Source organism: Micromesistius poutassou (assembly GCF_964030765.1).
Source record: "Micromesistius poutassou genome assembly, chromosome: 14".
In the NCBI taxonomy this organism is placed as follows: Eukaryota; Metazoa; Chordata; class Actinopteri; order Gadiformes; family Gadidae; genus Micromesistius; species Micromesistius poutassou.
Window position 1 is genome coordinate 14,603,819 of NC_140284.1, and position 13,848 is coordinate 14,617,666.

General features: G+C 47.5%; 1 protein-coding gene across 1 annotated transcript in view; it reads right to left on the reverse strand.

The window, feature by feature from the left end:
- Nucleotides 1-572: 572 nt before the first annotated feature.
- snx4 (sorting nexin 4) overlaps nt 573-13,848 on the reverse strand; it is a 13,487-nt gene continuing 211 nt past the window's right edge. The window contains exons 2-14 of the mRNA XM_084478160.1: nt 12,385-12,509; nt 11,508-11,643; nt 11,064-11,213; nt 10,787-10,834; nt 10,642-10,697; nt 10,130-10,202; nt 9,795-9,856; nt 7,895-7,960; nt 7,475-7,564; nt 5,435-5,534; nt 5,074-5,219; nt 2,851-2,965; nt 573-1,252 (exon numbers count right to left, since the gene is read on the reverse strand). Of these exons, the coding sequence (XP_084334286.1) occupies nt 1,205-1,252; nt 2,851-2,965; nt 5,074-5,219; nt 5,435-5,534; nt 7,475-7,564; nt 7,895-7,960; nt 9,795-9,856; nt 10,130-10,202; nt 10,642-10,697; nt 10,787-10,834; nt 11,064-11,213; nt 11,508-11,643; nt 12,385-12,509 (1,215 nt within the window). The 3' untranslated portion in view covers nt 573-1,204. The remainder of the gene's footprint in view (nt 1,253-2,850; nt 2,966-5,073; nt 5,220-5,434; nt 5,535-7,474; nt 7,565-7,894; nt 7,961-9,794; nt 9,857-10,129; nt 10,203-10,641; nt 10,698-10,786; nt 10,835-11,063; nt 11,214-11,507; nt 11,644-12,384; nt 12,510-13,848) is intronic.

The following is a 13,848-nucleotide window of genomic DNA, read 5'->3' on the forward strand; positions in this document are numbered from 1 at the left end:
TGATCATTTAGCAACTCCAAAAGTGAAAAACCAAAGTTTGGAGAAAGGCAGTTGGAGGTCAGCAGTGAGCAGACCCGGACACAGAGGACCTGATCCGGTCAGACCCGGACAGAGGACCTGATCCGGTCAGACCCGGACAGAGAGGACCTGATCCGGTCAGACCCGGACAGAGAGGACCTGATTGGCCCACTCACTCAAGGACCAGCTCAGAAACCTGTGAGGTTCTATGGAGGCACAAACAATTCAATGCTTCCGGGGAAAACTTTATATGGCTAGCAGTTAACAACAAATGTCTCCTGTCTGAGCAGCAGGAGAGCCTGAATTCTAATTATGGTGTTTGTGACAGAGACAGACAGAGAGACAGAGGAAGACAGACCGACAAGAGAGAGAGACAAAGACAGACCGACCGACAAGCGAGAGAGACAGAGAAAGACAGATACAGAGACAGAGAGATAGACAAAAAGACTGACGGGAGAGAGATACAGACCGACAGACACAGACAGACAGACAGAGAGAGAGGCAGAGGAAGATAGAGAAACAGAGAAAAAGACAGTAAGAGATGAGACAGAGACTGAGATCATTGCAGTTTAATAATGAAAACATCACCACATTCACCAATAGATTCTCAGAGAGATAAACGGTTATTATTAATTGGTATTGATGCATGAATCATACTTCAGCAAACAGAAAAGTCATGGGACATCCTTCACAGGTATGCCGGTGAGTCATCGATTCGTCACCAAGGTATTTTCAGAAAGTTCAAAACAACAATAAAAAAAAAAAAGAACGTGCGCTGATCTTCTCAGGATTAAACAGACAAGCAGGAGACATCAGTTTAGAAATGCGTACAATCACGGCGTACAATGTGAGGGGAACTAGAAAAACATAGAACATTTGTTAGTGTCTCCAGGGACAAGGCAACTGTGAATGAACATTACGAAGGCACAAAGTAAAAAGCTTTCCTCTGCTATTTACACCTGTGGTGTCAGTACTGTAAACACACCTGGAGCTAAGAGGCATAGTGGAATCATCGTTGGCATTACGTGCAGGGCAGACTCTAGCGTGCAGCACTTGAAATGCTACAATCGCACTGGAAACCGATGTTATGGGTCCCGGAAGCCAGCACACCGATTTGGTTGGGAGCCCCATCCTCTGCGATTAGATTGGCTAGTTGGCAGGGGACGGCGAGGGGGCTGTGGACAGCTCACATCTTGTTGAAGCATTCCTTGGCGTTGGACCACACCTGGATTCCCTGGGATGAGGAGGAGGAGGATATCAGGCGCAACAGGGGGAGAGAGAGAGAGAGAGAGAGAGAGATGGGGGGCGATAAGACCATGGAAGACGACAACCAGTTATGACTTGAGCGGGAGCGCTGTCTTTCCCAACACACGGAGGTACAGATCTAAGTCATGCCTCTGAGAGCCATAACGATGCAAAGCATCCCTGCGTGGCCGCTTAGAGATTTGCTCACGCGGTCCTTTTGTTGTTGTCAAAACACTCGCTCCGTGGTCTCACATGGGAGCCATGAAACTGGAAACTCACACAGGCACACGGGCTGGTAGAGCAGCAGCGCCTCCTGCTGGACCGGTGTCAAACCGACAGGTACACCTAAAGTAAGGCCCGACCACTGGAGCACCCTGACCACTGCTAGAGGGTGCTCTGGTGAGGGGGTCGGGACCCGACCACTGGAGCACCCTGACCACTGCTAGAGGGTGCTCTGGTGAGGGGGTCAGGACCCGACCACTGGAGCACCCTGACCACTGCTAGAGGGTGCTCTGGTGAGGGGGTCGGGACCCGACCACTGGAGCACCCTGACCACTGCTAGAGGGCGCTCTGGTGAGGGGGTCGGGACCCGACCACTGGAGCACCCTGACCACTGCTAGAGGGTGCTCTGGTGAGGGGGTCGGGACCCGACCACTGGAGCACCCTGACCACTGCTAGAGGGCGCTCTGGTGAGGGGGTCGGGACCCGACCACTGGAGCACCCTGACCACTGCTAGAGGGTGCTCTGGTGAGGGGGTCGGGACCCATTGTTTTAATCGGAGGCTAAAGGTTTTGGAGACATATACTGCTTTAAATGCGTGACTTGGGACGGACCGGTGGGTCAGTGATGGAACAGTAAAGCTCTTCTCAAGACCACAGAACAGTAAAGCTCTTCTCAATGACACAGAACAGTAAAGCTCTTCTCAAGACCACAGAACAGTAAAGCTCTTCTCAATAACAGAACAGTAAAGCTCTTCTCAATAACACAGAACAGTAAAGCTCTTCTCAAGACCACAGAACAGTAAAGCTCTTCTCAATAACAGAACAGTAAAGCTCTTCTCAATAACACAGAACAGTAAAGCTCTTCTCAATGACACAGAACAGTAAAGCTCTTCTCAAGACCACAGAACAGTAAAGCTCTTCTCAATAACAGAACAATAAAGCTCTTCTCAATAACAGAACAGTAAAGCTCTTCTCAATAACAGAACAGTAAAGCTCTTCTCAGTAACAGAACAGTAAAGCTCTTCTCAATAACAGAACAGTAAAGCTCTTCTCAATAACAGAACAGTAAAGCTCTTCTCAGTAACAGAACAGTAAAGCTCTTCTCAATAACAGAACAGTAAAGCACCTCTCAGGAACCACAGAACCCGTCTGGACTTCCAAAGAAACCCGTTCCTGGCCGTTCCCGGGACGGTGCCAACGTAACCCGACGACGGGCTGTTGCTACGGATGAGTACCAGTCACATGGTGCGGGTCACATGGGGCGGGTCACATGGTGTGGGTCACATGGTGTGGGTCACATGGGGCGGATCACGTGTTGCGGGTCACATGGTGCGGGTCACGTGTTGTGGTTGCCATGGTGACTGACCTTCTTACACATGCTGATCTGCATGATGGCGTAGCTGATGAGGGCCTCCCTCAGCTCCCTGTCCTTCTGCTCCTTAAAGCGCTGCACCTCCTCCCAGGACACCCGCATGAACTCCCTACACACACACACACACACACACACACACACACACACACACACCTTAAAGCAGGGGTCTTCAACGTTTTTAGGCCAAGGACCCCATAGCTGAAGAGTGACTGAGCTGGGACCCCCCACTACATATAGTGTATAAAACGGTGTTAAATATTAAACTGGGCCTACAATAACATGTAGGACAAACTATAGTGTCATGTATAAACATACCTTGTTATTGTGCATACCATAATAAGGCTTAGTAACAAAGCTATTGAAATAACTTATTTATTTTAAACAAAATGTATTCAAAGACCTCAAATACCTAACTCACAGTTATTTTGATAAGAGGTCCTGACTCAATCGCTGCTATGAAGGTGTCACATACTGATCTTACCGCAATGATTCATGGGTAGCCTTTCATCAATGTTGCATAAATGTAATATGTTAGTTACTGAAAATACACATTAAACATGAATAATAACATGAATACACATTAACATAACTGTTATTGCCTGCATATTTGAAAAAGTATATGTTGGATTCATGTTAATTGGATTCATGGATTCATGTTAATTTTATTTTAAAGAATAATTTTGTGACCCCACTGCAGTACCTCTGCGACCCCACTTGGGGTCGTGACCCCAAGGTTGAAGACCCCTGCCTTAAAGGACAATTTCGGTATTTTGAACATTGAACCCCCTTTCTGGTTTGTCTAGGACGAAATAGAGCGGTTGACACCGACATGTTGACGATTGTTCCTGTCTCTGGTATTTGGCTCATTTCGAATCGCCCTGCCTGCTTCAGAATGGCTGGTGACGGGCATTTACAAACCTGTCCTTAAAACAACCGTAAACGTTATTTTTCAGAAATGTGCAGCTCACCGAGTGGTTAGTGGTGTTCGTTGATGTTCCAAATCATGTATCGTAGCGAAATACAGTTTCTGTCGTGTTTTATTGCACATTCATCGCATTTTGTAAATCCATTGATTTCTGTTGGAAGACTCATTGCTCGCTGGCCGGAAACGGAACGGGGGGCTGTTTACGTTTGGTTGTTTCGCTCGGTTCTCCGTCTCTAGTAGGGCTAGAACCGAGCGAAAAGACTACAACCAAACGTAAACAGCCCCCCTTTCTGATTTTTATCCAATTACATTGCACTATTGTCAACTGTAACTTGTTGACAGCAGGTTGATTACTTGATATTGACTTGACTTGATATTGATATTGATATTTTTGGCCGATATTTGCGTTTTTTACGTGCTTCCGCTTGCCGATTTTTTTCTCGTCATGATTTACATACAGTTCAATGAATGTTCCTTTTTAAATTTAGCCTTGTAACATTTGTTATCATCGGTGTCATGTTTATGATGTGAATTGAAGAAGCAAAAGCAGTATCGGCTCCAAATATCGGCTCAAGAACATCGGTATTGGCGTATCGGTCATCGACTAAGACTGATGAAATAAAGATCTGTAACGGTATCGGCCCTAAAAAATACATATGGGTCGATCCCTGGTATGAATCGTTTTTATATAGCGTTGTCTTCGTTCCTGACTGCACCTGGTAATAACGTCATTTGTTTTTAATACATGGGGAATCAGTCTCGTATTCCGGTTACGAAACGTTGGCCCTAAGAAATCCATAGCGGTCGACCTAGTTACTTCCACTAAAAGCGTCTGCTTAATGTGGAAGTAGTAAAGGAATAAGCGTGTCACTGGATTCACATGGAAAGGGTCATGCTGTGGCAGAAGCTGATTGCACAAGCAGGTATAAACAAGCTGAGCACAGGAGTGTTGGCAGTGCTCTGGTCCTCAGCACCCTGATGCAGAGATAGCCAGAGACAGGCCACGTGCACCAACACTTTACGACCTGCCTGCAGTCATCATTCTATTCCAAAGAAACTAATCCCAACCAAACCAGATAGAGAGATAGTCAGAACGTGGGAGCCAACACGTTAGGACTCTGCATTCCTAGTTCAAGTCCCAAGAACAGAGCACACACACACACACACACACACACACACACACACACACACACACACACACACACACACACACACACACACACACACACACACACACACACACACACACACACACACACACACACACACAGGTCCTCAGCAGGGGGCCTTGCCTGCACTCCTGGTTCTTGTCCAGCACGGCGTCCTCCGAGGCCTCGATGCTCTGCTGCAGAGCGGCCAGCCGGCTCTCCCTCTGCTCAGGGCTCTCCTGGCCGAACAGCTTGCTGCTCATCCCCTTCAGAGAGAACACGCGCACCGCCTGCACATGCACACACACACACACACACACACACAGTATACTACCCCTGCATGTCCGACTAGCGTGTCACTTATTGGAGAAGGCCCAACGTTTACAGTGTGTGTGTGTGTGTGTGTGTGTGTGTGTGTGTGTGTGTGTGTGTGTGTGTGTGTGTGTGTGTGTGTGTGTGTGTGTGTGTGTGTGTGTGTGTGTGTGCGTGTGTGCGTGCGTGTTACCCCGGTGGTGAGCTCCTCTCTCTGTTGTTTCTTGCTGGCCAGGTCCAGTACAGCCGTCTCCAGTTCATACTGGATCAGCTCGTGTTTCCGACACACTGACCTACAAACACAATACTTTTTTTGTTACACAACAAATTTTTTCACAACATCTGTGCAACGTTACGATCTGCACAACGTGTCATTACTCCAAATGACCACTAGGGCAGTGTTTTAACCTGTGGCACACGGACCACTGGTGGTATGTCAGGGTACTGCAAGTGCTCCCTGGGATTTTATGAAGAAAAATAGTATCATTTAAAATACACTCAATAATATAGATAAATGAAAAATAAATACGTCCTAAATATTGTTTAGTAAATACAGAACTATGGCTTGTTGTGATGTGTGTCGTTGTTGTGATTGGTGCTTTTCATCATGTTTATCATGTTAATGTTTTCCGTTGATGGGTTCATTTGCGTCACATGAACCCAGCGGGGGCATAAGCGGCGTGGCTGACTTTTCTTTGCCCTCTCCCCATTGGCCCTGGCCTTCTAGTCCTGATCCCTGTGTACATGGGGGCGCTGGCCCTCTTCAGACACGGCATGTCTGTTTATCTGTGTTCACCCTGGAGATATGAGATGATGAGCAGGTGAACCCAGCTCCTACGTTCGTTTTGAAGTGGTGGGGGGAAAAAAAATAAATCTATATTTTACGCACGCAATTATATCGATACAGTAGCGCAAAGTATTGAAATATTTAAAATATATATTTATTTTTTTTACTCTGAAAACATGTAGCATGTTGACCAACTCCTTTTTCTGAACTCCTTTTTCTTAATTTTGGAATACAATATGCCAATATTCCAAAATTAATTTAACATTTTGGTTGATGAACTTTCAGCCAACAGGACTGGACCCTAGCAGTACACATTTTTGTTCTACACTTTGTTACTCTATTCTATTTCAATAATTGTAAGTTATGTGCTGGAGCTCAGCATTCATGTGAGCGGTCTCCTATTCAGAGAATAATTACTCCTGTTAGGTCCTGTGTGCTGAATGTTCAAGTCAAAACTCTCAAAGTCAAAGTTTTTGCACTTAGTACATGTGTAGAAGATAATGCTGTTCACAGAATTGAATGTGACAATTGAAGTGAGTTGAACAGTCTTATTTCCTGATTTTTTGTTATGCCTTCGAATAATATGGGGGACATGAATCGCAATAGATCGCAGAATCGAATCGCAATACTCGCTGTATCGCAATACGTTAAGAATCGCGATAATATCGAATTGTGGCCCAAATATCGCAAGACTATCGAATCGTCAAATTGATGCCAATTCCCACGCCTCACGCATAGTATACTATTGGAGTGTTACAAACATTATAAAAGTAGAGCAAGTACAAGATTTGGATGTTCATTAGAAACCAAGCTAAGCTAGGTTAGCTTTAGGTGTCCTCAGCCCCCCTCTGTTCCTGAAGTCCACTGCGGTCTCTGTCACTCCCTCAAGGACCTTCTGTCACCTCAACAGACTCCTCTAGACGCCGAGAGGAGGAGGAGGCCAACCGTCTGGCTAAACAGCACAACCTCCACGAGCTGCCTCCAGCAACAGGACCCCAACGGCCCCACCAAACGCGGGTCCTCCAGTGTGGCCCCTGCCTCCCGTTCACTTTGTATTGGAGGCGTGCTGGAAGTGTGCTGGGTTCTGGGAAGACTCACGTGCGTGCGGGCGGGCGGGCGGGGGATTGTGGCATATCGAAGGGGTGGGACAAAAGTTGAACTTTATAAACAAGCGCATCCTGCAGCTCGTTCTATACCACAATGGACCCTCAGTGACTCCTGCTGGAGTTTCGTTTCCAGGTTTTAAGCACTTCCATGACACAGTGGCAAACTCCCACGAGCAGACACACGGGGCCCCGAGCGGTTCCTGGCTCGGGGCCCCGTGTTGGGTGGGGCTGTAGGGTGAGCGGTGACGTGCTGCTGACGGTAGGTCGTCAGAGGTGCGACCTCACACAGCGGCCGGTCGTACCTGACGGTAGGTCGTCAGTCAGCCTCCTCCTAACGTACCTGAGGGCGTCCGTGTAGAACAGGTACTCTTTGAGCTGGTCGGCGTAGTGCTCCTCCTCCTCCAGGATGTCGTCAACCGATGCAGAGTGCCTGGGGAACACACACACACACACAGTTTATATACACACACACAAAAAGATATGCAGTTTATATACACACACTCACCGTTTATATATACACACACACACAGTTTCTATACCACACTGAACGCCTCTGCATGTGTCTAGCATGGACTGTGTGTGCTGATGTGTGTGTGCTGATGTGTGTGTGCGCGTGTGTGTGTGTGTGTGTGTGTGTGTGTGTGTGTGTGTGTGTGTGTGTGTGTGTGTGTGTGTGTGTGTGTGTGTGTGTGTGTGTGTGTGTGTGTGTGTGTGTGTGTGTGTGTGTGTGTGTGTGTGTGTGTGTGTGCTGATGTCTTACGTGTCCATGTGGTGGCCAGCACTCTGCAGTCCGTCCCCCATCTCCTTCTCGATGGCGCTCCACTCACTGCCAGGAGGACAGGACATCTCAGCGGCTCATCTCTTTTTTTTTAAATTCTTTTTTCTCAAATATATTGGAAAGTGTGCATCCACAATCCAAATCTACTCCTTTCACAAGCTAACTACATTAACATGTGTGCAATATTGGCATTTTAAGTAAAAGCTAAGTAAATCTGGGCTTCAGCTAATAGACCTCTCTAGACCTTCTACATTATTGTGTGTGTGCAGAAGATTTTGCCAGGGCTGTGCCCTAAAAACGACACATCGCGGTTCATTGAGCCCCACGTCGACTCGAATTAGGGCTGTCAAAATTGCTCAAAAATGACGTTTGAATATTCACGCAAAAAAAACCACATATATTCGAACTATTTGAATATCTATATCACATTATGTCAATGACGCGCATTACGTCAATAACAGGACAAACTAATACAACGAGACATAACTACTTGTATAGGTAGTTCATTTAAGTTTAAACATATTTGACAACATATTACCTACACAAAAATAAGTCAATTAACTAATGGCCAAGACCGCAGACCTCGCTCTCACTTTTTCTCTCGCTCCCCTCACTCTCTCTGCGCATACTGGTTTAAATTAACAACAATAGACAAATGCTGAGTGCTGATCAAGAGTTTTGTGCGAGCAATTTAAGGTCCCGACTCTTGTCCCAAATATGCCGCGGGTGTGTGTGTGTTTTTCCACATTCAAATATAAATTTTCACCTTCGAATGTCTTGTCTTTTTGAATATATATTTGAATTTAGAATATTCGTTGACAGCCCTAACTCGAATACTCAGTGGAACAATGGCAGGGTTTATTCTTTTTGTTTGTGCGTTATAATAACCTGATAGAACATGATATGGAGGCTTAAAATACAGCCAATCCATGACAGATGATCATGGAAGAGAGAAAAGAATGCTCTCAGGAGAACTACTGCACCATGGGAGACCGGGGCTCACTTCAGGCTCCGACGGAAGAGCAACATGAAACCCTGAAGGTCTTCACCGTAGAAACATCCCGACTGTGCACGTTCACAGTCCTTCAGTCCTGCCTGTATTGATCGGCTTGATTGTGTGCGACTCAAGGACGTAATTCCACAAGAGTCAAGAACTGTGGATTGATCCACAGAGTATTGATCGAGTCAAACAGAGTTCAAGTTGAGAGGATATTGGATCTACATGCTCTGGAACAAGACGTTCATAAGCGGGGGACTAACAATCCGCGGTGTGTCTGGTGAGTGACAGTAACAGAGTGAACAAGGGTTTTACCACTGTGACAGCAGGGCGCAAAGAGAGGTGTGGGTCCAGACGTTACCACTGCTATACCACCGCTGGGTGGGCCTTAGGCTTCTGGCTTTAGATTACTTTGATGCTAAGGTTGGATTCAGCCTTCACTGCTCCTGTCACTTCCACCTGCTTCCATAAGCTGCTTACCGTAATACGTGTTAAACTAGAAAACATTTCATTGGATTTAGTAAAACCATGTATTAGCCGGTTAGATTAAACTGGTGAATCAGGAGTGGACATGGAAAATCGTGAGTTGGGTACAGCCCTAGTTGTTGTCCTAATAGCAGGTCTCTACCAATCACAGCGTGCCATCATGATCACATGTAAGGGGTTAGCAGTACCTCTATTGGCACCACTTCCGATACGGACACCGCAGCTTCAAATAATAATACTAATAAAATATATGGAAGCACTTTGCTCACGACGACCAAATAGCCGCCTAAAAACAAACTCTGACCGCACCGTACCGTATCTGACATATGAAGGAACCTGACACCAGGAACCTGACACCAGGAACCTGACACCTGGTCCAGGCCTGTCTACTGCTCTCACCTGAAGATCCGCCCGTAGTTCCCATGGACCTTGTACACCCCATACATCCTGTCTGCTACTTTCTGGGACAGAAAGACAGACAGACAGACAGTGAGAGACATACTCACGGCTCAGAGCTAAACACCATGACGATGACAAACAAATAGTATTGACAACATTAGAGTTAGGAACAAAGGGATTCCTGGCGTTTTCGCATTTTCACGAGGATAATAAAGGGTAGATACAGAAGATTGTATACACATATAACCACAGCTGAAACTATGACCTCAGGCATGGCCCACACTGTGATGAGGTCCACATGCAGGAGGATAGTGCAACGTGATGAAGTCACTCACAGCTCGGACTCGGAGGAGGTGGGAGATGGCGCTGTTCAGCTCATCGCTGTACTGCTTCAGATCCGTGAAGCTCCTACACGCCACAAACAGGACATAGACTCAGGTCAATAACTGGATCAGTACATGGATGATTATACTGTGCCTTCCTAAGTCCCTCTCAAAACGGCTGGGAAACTAGGGAACGACATGACAGAGAATAAAGTACAATAACATACTTTATTCTTGGACTAGAGTATATGAGGCACAAAGTTGACAACCGCACGTCTTCACTTACATTGACATTTAGGGGATTTACAACCATTCACACACACCGCCAGGGCAGTCCACAGCGCAGGGCGACAGCCAGCTGATCAGGAACAGTCAGGGTGAGGCGTCTCACTCAGGGACACCTCCACACTCAGATAGCAGGAGCCGGGGATCGAACTAGCAACCTTCTGGTTCCCAGTCAACCAGGCTCTACCTCCTAGAGCTACTGCCGCCCCATGTAGAAGTGACACAACCCTCACACTTACTTGTCAGGGTTCTTGACTCTTAGCGTGGCGCTCAGCGACTTGAGCCTGGAGTCGGCCTGGGAGAACGAGATGCGACATGGATCATTGTGCTGTTCTCCAGCAACACGAGGGACTTGGGGGGCTGAGCGGCTGGTTGGTTCATTACCTTGTCCTGGAAGCCCGTCTCTAGAACCGCCTCCCTCCACCCCTTCTCCTGAGGAGACACGAGAGAAGGACAGCACAGAGCGCTGCGCGTGAACAACGGACGGTGAGGGACTGAAGGCCTCTTGTCGGTAGCATGCATAGACCTGTACATGTACAGAGTCCTCCCAGAGGCTGCTGATTGGACGGGCAGGGAACAGGTGATTCATAGACACACGACACGCACACGCGGTGTGTGTGTGTGCGTGCATGCGTGTGTGCGTGCGTGCGTGTCTTCTGACCTCTGTAAGGAACTGATAGAAAGTCTTGTCCTTGGAAAGGACCGAATGCGATGCCACCCTCATCAGGAAGTTCTCCAAACCCATTCGGCGTCTCTCTACAAAGTCTGGGTCCAGGTTGTCAGCAGACAGCTTGTGCCAAACAAACTCTGCCTGTAGACGATTCACGAAGAAGAGAGTCAGCAGGGAGCCGTGTTATCATCCCATTCATGTTCAGTGGCTCGGCTTAAATACTGTGCAGGAACCTGAGTGAACAGCAGGGTCCTGCTCAGGATGTTTAGCAAGGGGGAGATGAACTCAAGGTTTTTATTTTACTATTTTAAATAAGTATACATTCAAACTGAATATTGTATTAAAAAACACTAGTCTGGAAACCAGGAAGGAGACAAACGCTATCAGTGGCTCGCTCCCTCCCTCCCTCCCTCCCTCCCTCCCTCCTCCACTCACCCTCTTCTCAGGCAGAGGGGGGATCACCACAAAGGGGTAGGTGACCAGCAGGTAGGTCCTGAGCAGCTCGAAGTCACTGTAGCGCCTCCAGGGAGAGTCCCCCAGCGGCAGGCCACCCTCCGCAGCGCCGGCGGGTCTACAGGCCGTCAAACATCAACAAGACGTCAGCGGTACAGTCACCAGGCTCCTGCTTTCACTCACCGCAAGGCTCTGTCTACATCTGGGAGCACAGTTATACACCACTGAGCGGAAATGGCAAAACCCTTATTGTCTCTCTTCTCTCTTGTCTCTCTTGTTAGTCTGGATCCAGACCCACATGGGAGTGGGTTCGGTTGGGAATCCATCCTATAACCACCCGACTGCTCTCCCTCTTGACCTACCATCATCCCAACACCTTCTGTTATATGTTGAGCACCACACATCAGACACACTCAAACACAGCAGTGCATATGTGCATGCTGTTTGCAACATGAAGACTTGTTGCAACGAAAACATTTAGCAAAACAAAGCAACTCTGCTTGTTGAGATATTTTGATCGTTTTGAGATAGCTATCGTGTTTTAAGACTATGATATATCTTTCATGTGCCTTTATGTATAGATAAACATGTGACCATCTCTAAGCGCCATGGTGATATTTACATTTAGGGAGTTTTGTTGACACTTTTATCCAAAGTGACAACCATCATTCACACACCGACGGTGGAGCCAGCCGGTCAGGAGCAGTCCGGGTGAGGGCGTCTCGCTCAGGGACACCTCGACACTCAGCTAGGAGGAGGAGCCGGGGATCGAACTAGCAACCTTCCGGTTACCAGTCAACCCGCTCTACCTCCTGAGCCACATGCCGCCCCCAGTGAGATAGACTGGAGCGCCACCCACCGTATCTCTATGAGGTACACCGTGTAGGTCTCCTGCATGTTCACCGTGTTCTTCCCACTCCTCTTCTCCGACTCAGCGACACTGATGTCAATCTTCTTCAGCAGGGCAGTCTCCCTCTCCACCATCTGAAGCACAGGAGACATGAGACACAGCCAAGAGGTCATTCTTCCACTTCAATCAGAAGTGTTAAAGATCCCATAATCCTTTTATGGTTATAAATTGCATTTGGGGGTACTACTAGAATAGGGTTACATGCCTGTATGTTAAAATCATTATTTTCACACTGTTCATTTCTGCAAAACCAATTTCAGCATCTTTCAAAAACGGTCTGATTTGTATCAAGTCGCTTTAAGGCCCCCCTCCCGAATAGCCCAGTCTGCTGTGATTGGTCAGCACTCTTTGCGCGTGTGTTGTCAAATTCACGCCCTAGAGAAGTTGTAAACATTGTGGGCGGGACTTCAGCACTTTAGCCCCGCCCACTGCACAGTCTGACTTCACACTGTTACGGAAGTAAAGTTTGAGGGCAAACAAGCTGTTTCACTCCCTTATTGAGGGGCGTTCTCGTGGGCACGAATACTCCCCCTGGCTCGGACTTAGATTTTCTAGCTTAGCAGACGTAAAACATGTATACATACCTCATATAACAGTCTAAAGAAAAGGGAAAAGTCTAAAAAGCATAATATCACCCCTTTAAGTATTGACCTCATTATGAATGATGGTCATTTACAATAACAAAGACCACTAGACTACTAGTCACTGATAACAGAAAAACATTGTGACTAACGTTGGTGTGTTTAATTGAGTCACTGGTTGTGACACTGCAGACACAAGCCACAGCAGACATGACCATCACATGAAGGAGTCTTAAGGGAATCGAACCCTCAGCCCTCTGACAGGCTGGAGGTTCTGAAGGGAATCGAACCCTCAGCCCTCTGACAGGCTGGAGGTCCTGAAGGGAATCGAACCCTCAGCCCTCTGACAGGCTGGATGTCCTAAAGGGAATCAAACCATCAGCCCTCTGACAGGCTGGAGGTCCTGAAGGGAATCGAACCATCAGCCCTCTGACAGGCTGGAGGTCCTGAAGGGAATCGAACCCTCAGCCCTCTGACAGGCTGGAGGTCCTGAAGGGGGAATCGAACCCTCGGCCCTCTGACAGGCTGGAGGTCCTGAAGGGAATCGGACCCTCAACCCTCTGACAGGCTGGAGGTCCTGAAGGGAATCGAACCATCAGCCCTCTGGCAGGGCTGGAGGTTCTGCTAGCTAAGGAAGCTAACAGTGTCTGTAAAGTTGACGGAGAAACACGAACAACAGCCACAGAGCTCCAGAGTTAACAGAGACACCGCCAGGGGACCAGTCACCGTTTCACATGATCAGACTAGTCCAGCTACTGATTAACTCTTATTGATTAACTCTTAATGAAACTTTAATGAGAGCAGCTCGCGCTGTCCGGGGAACTTGGACAAC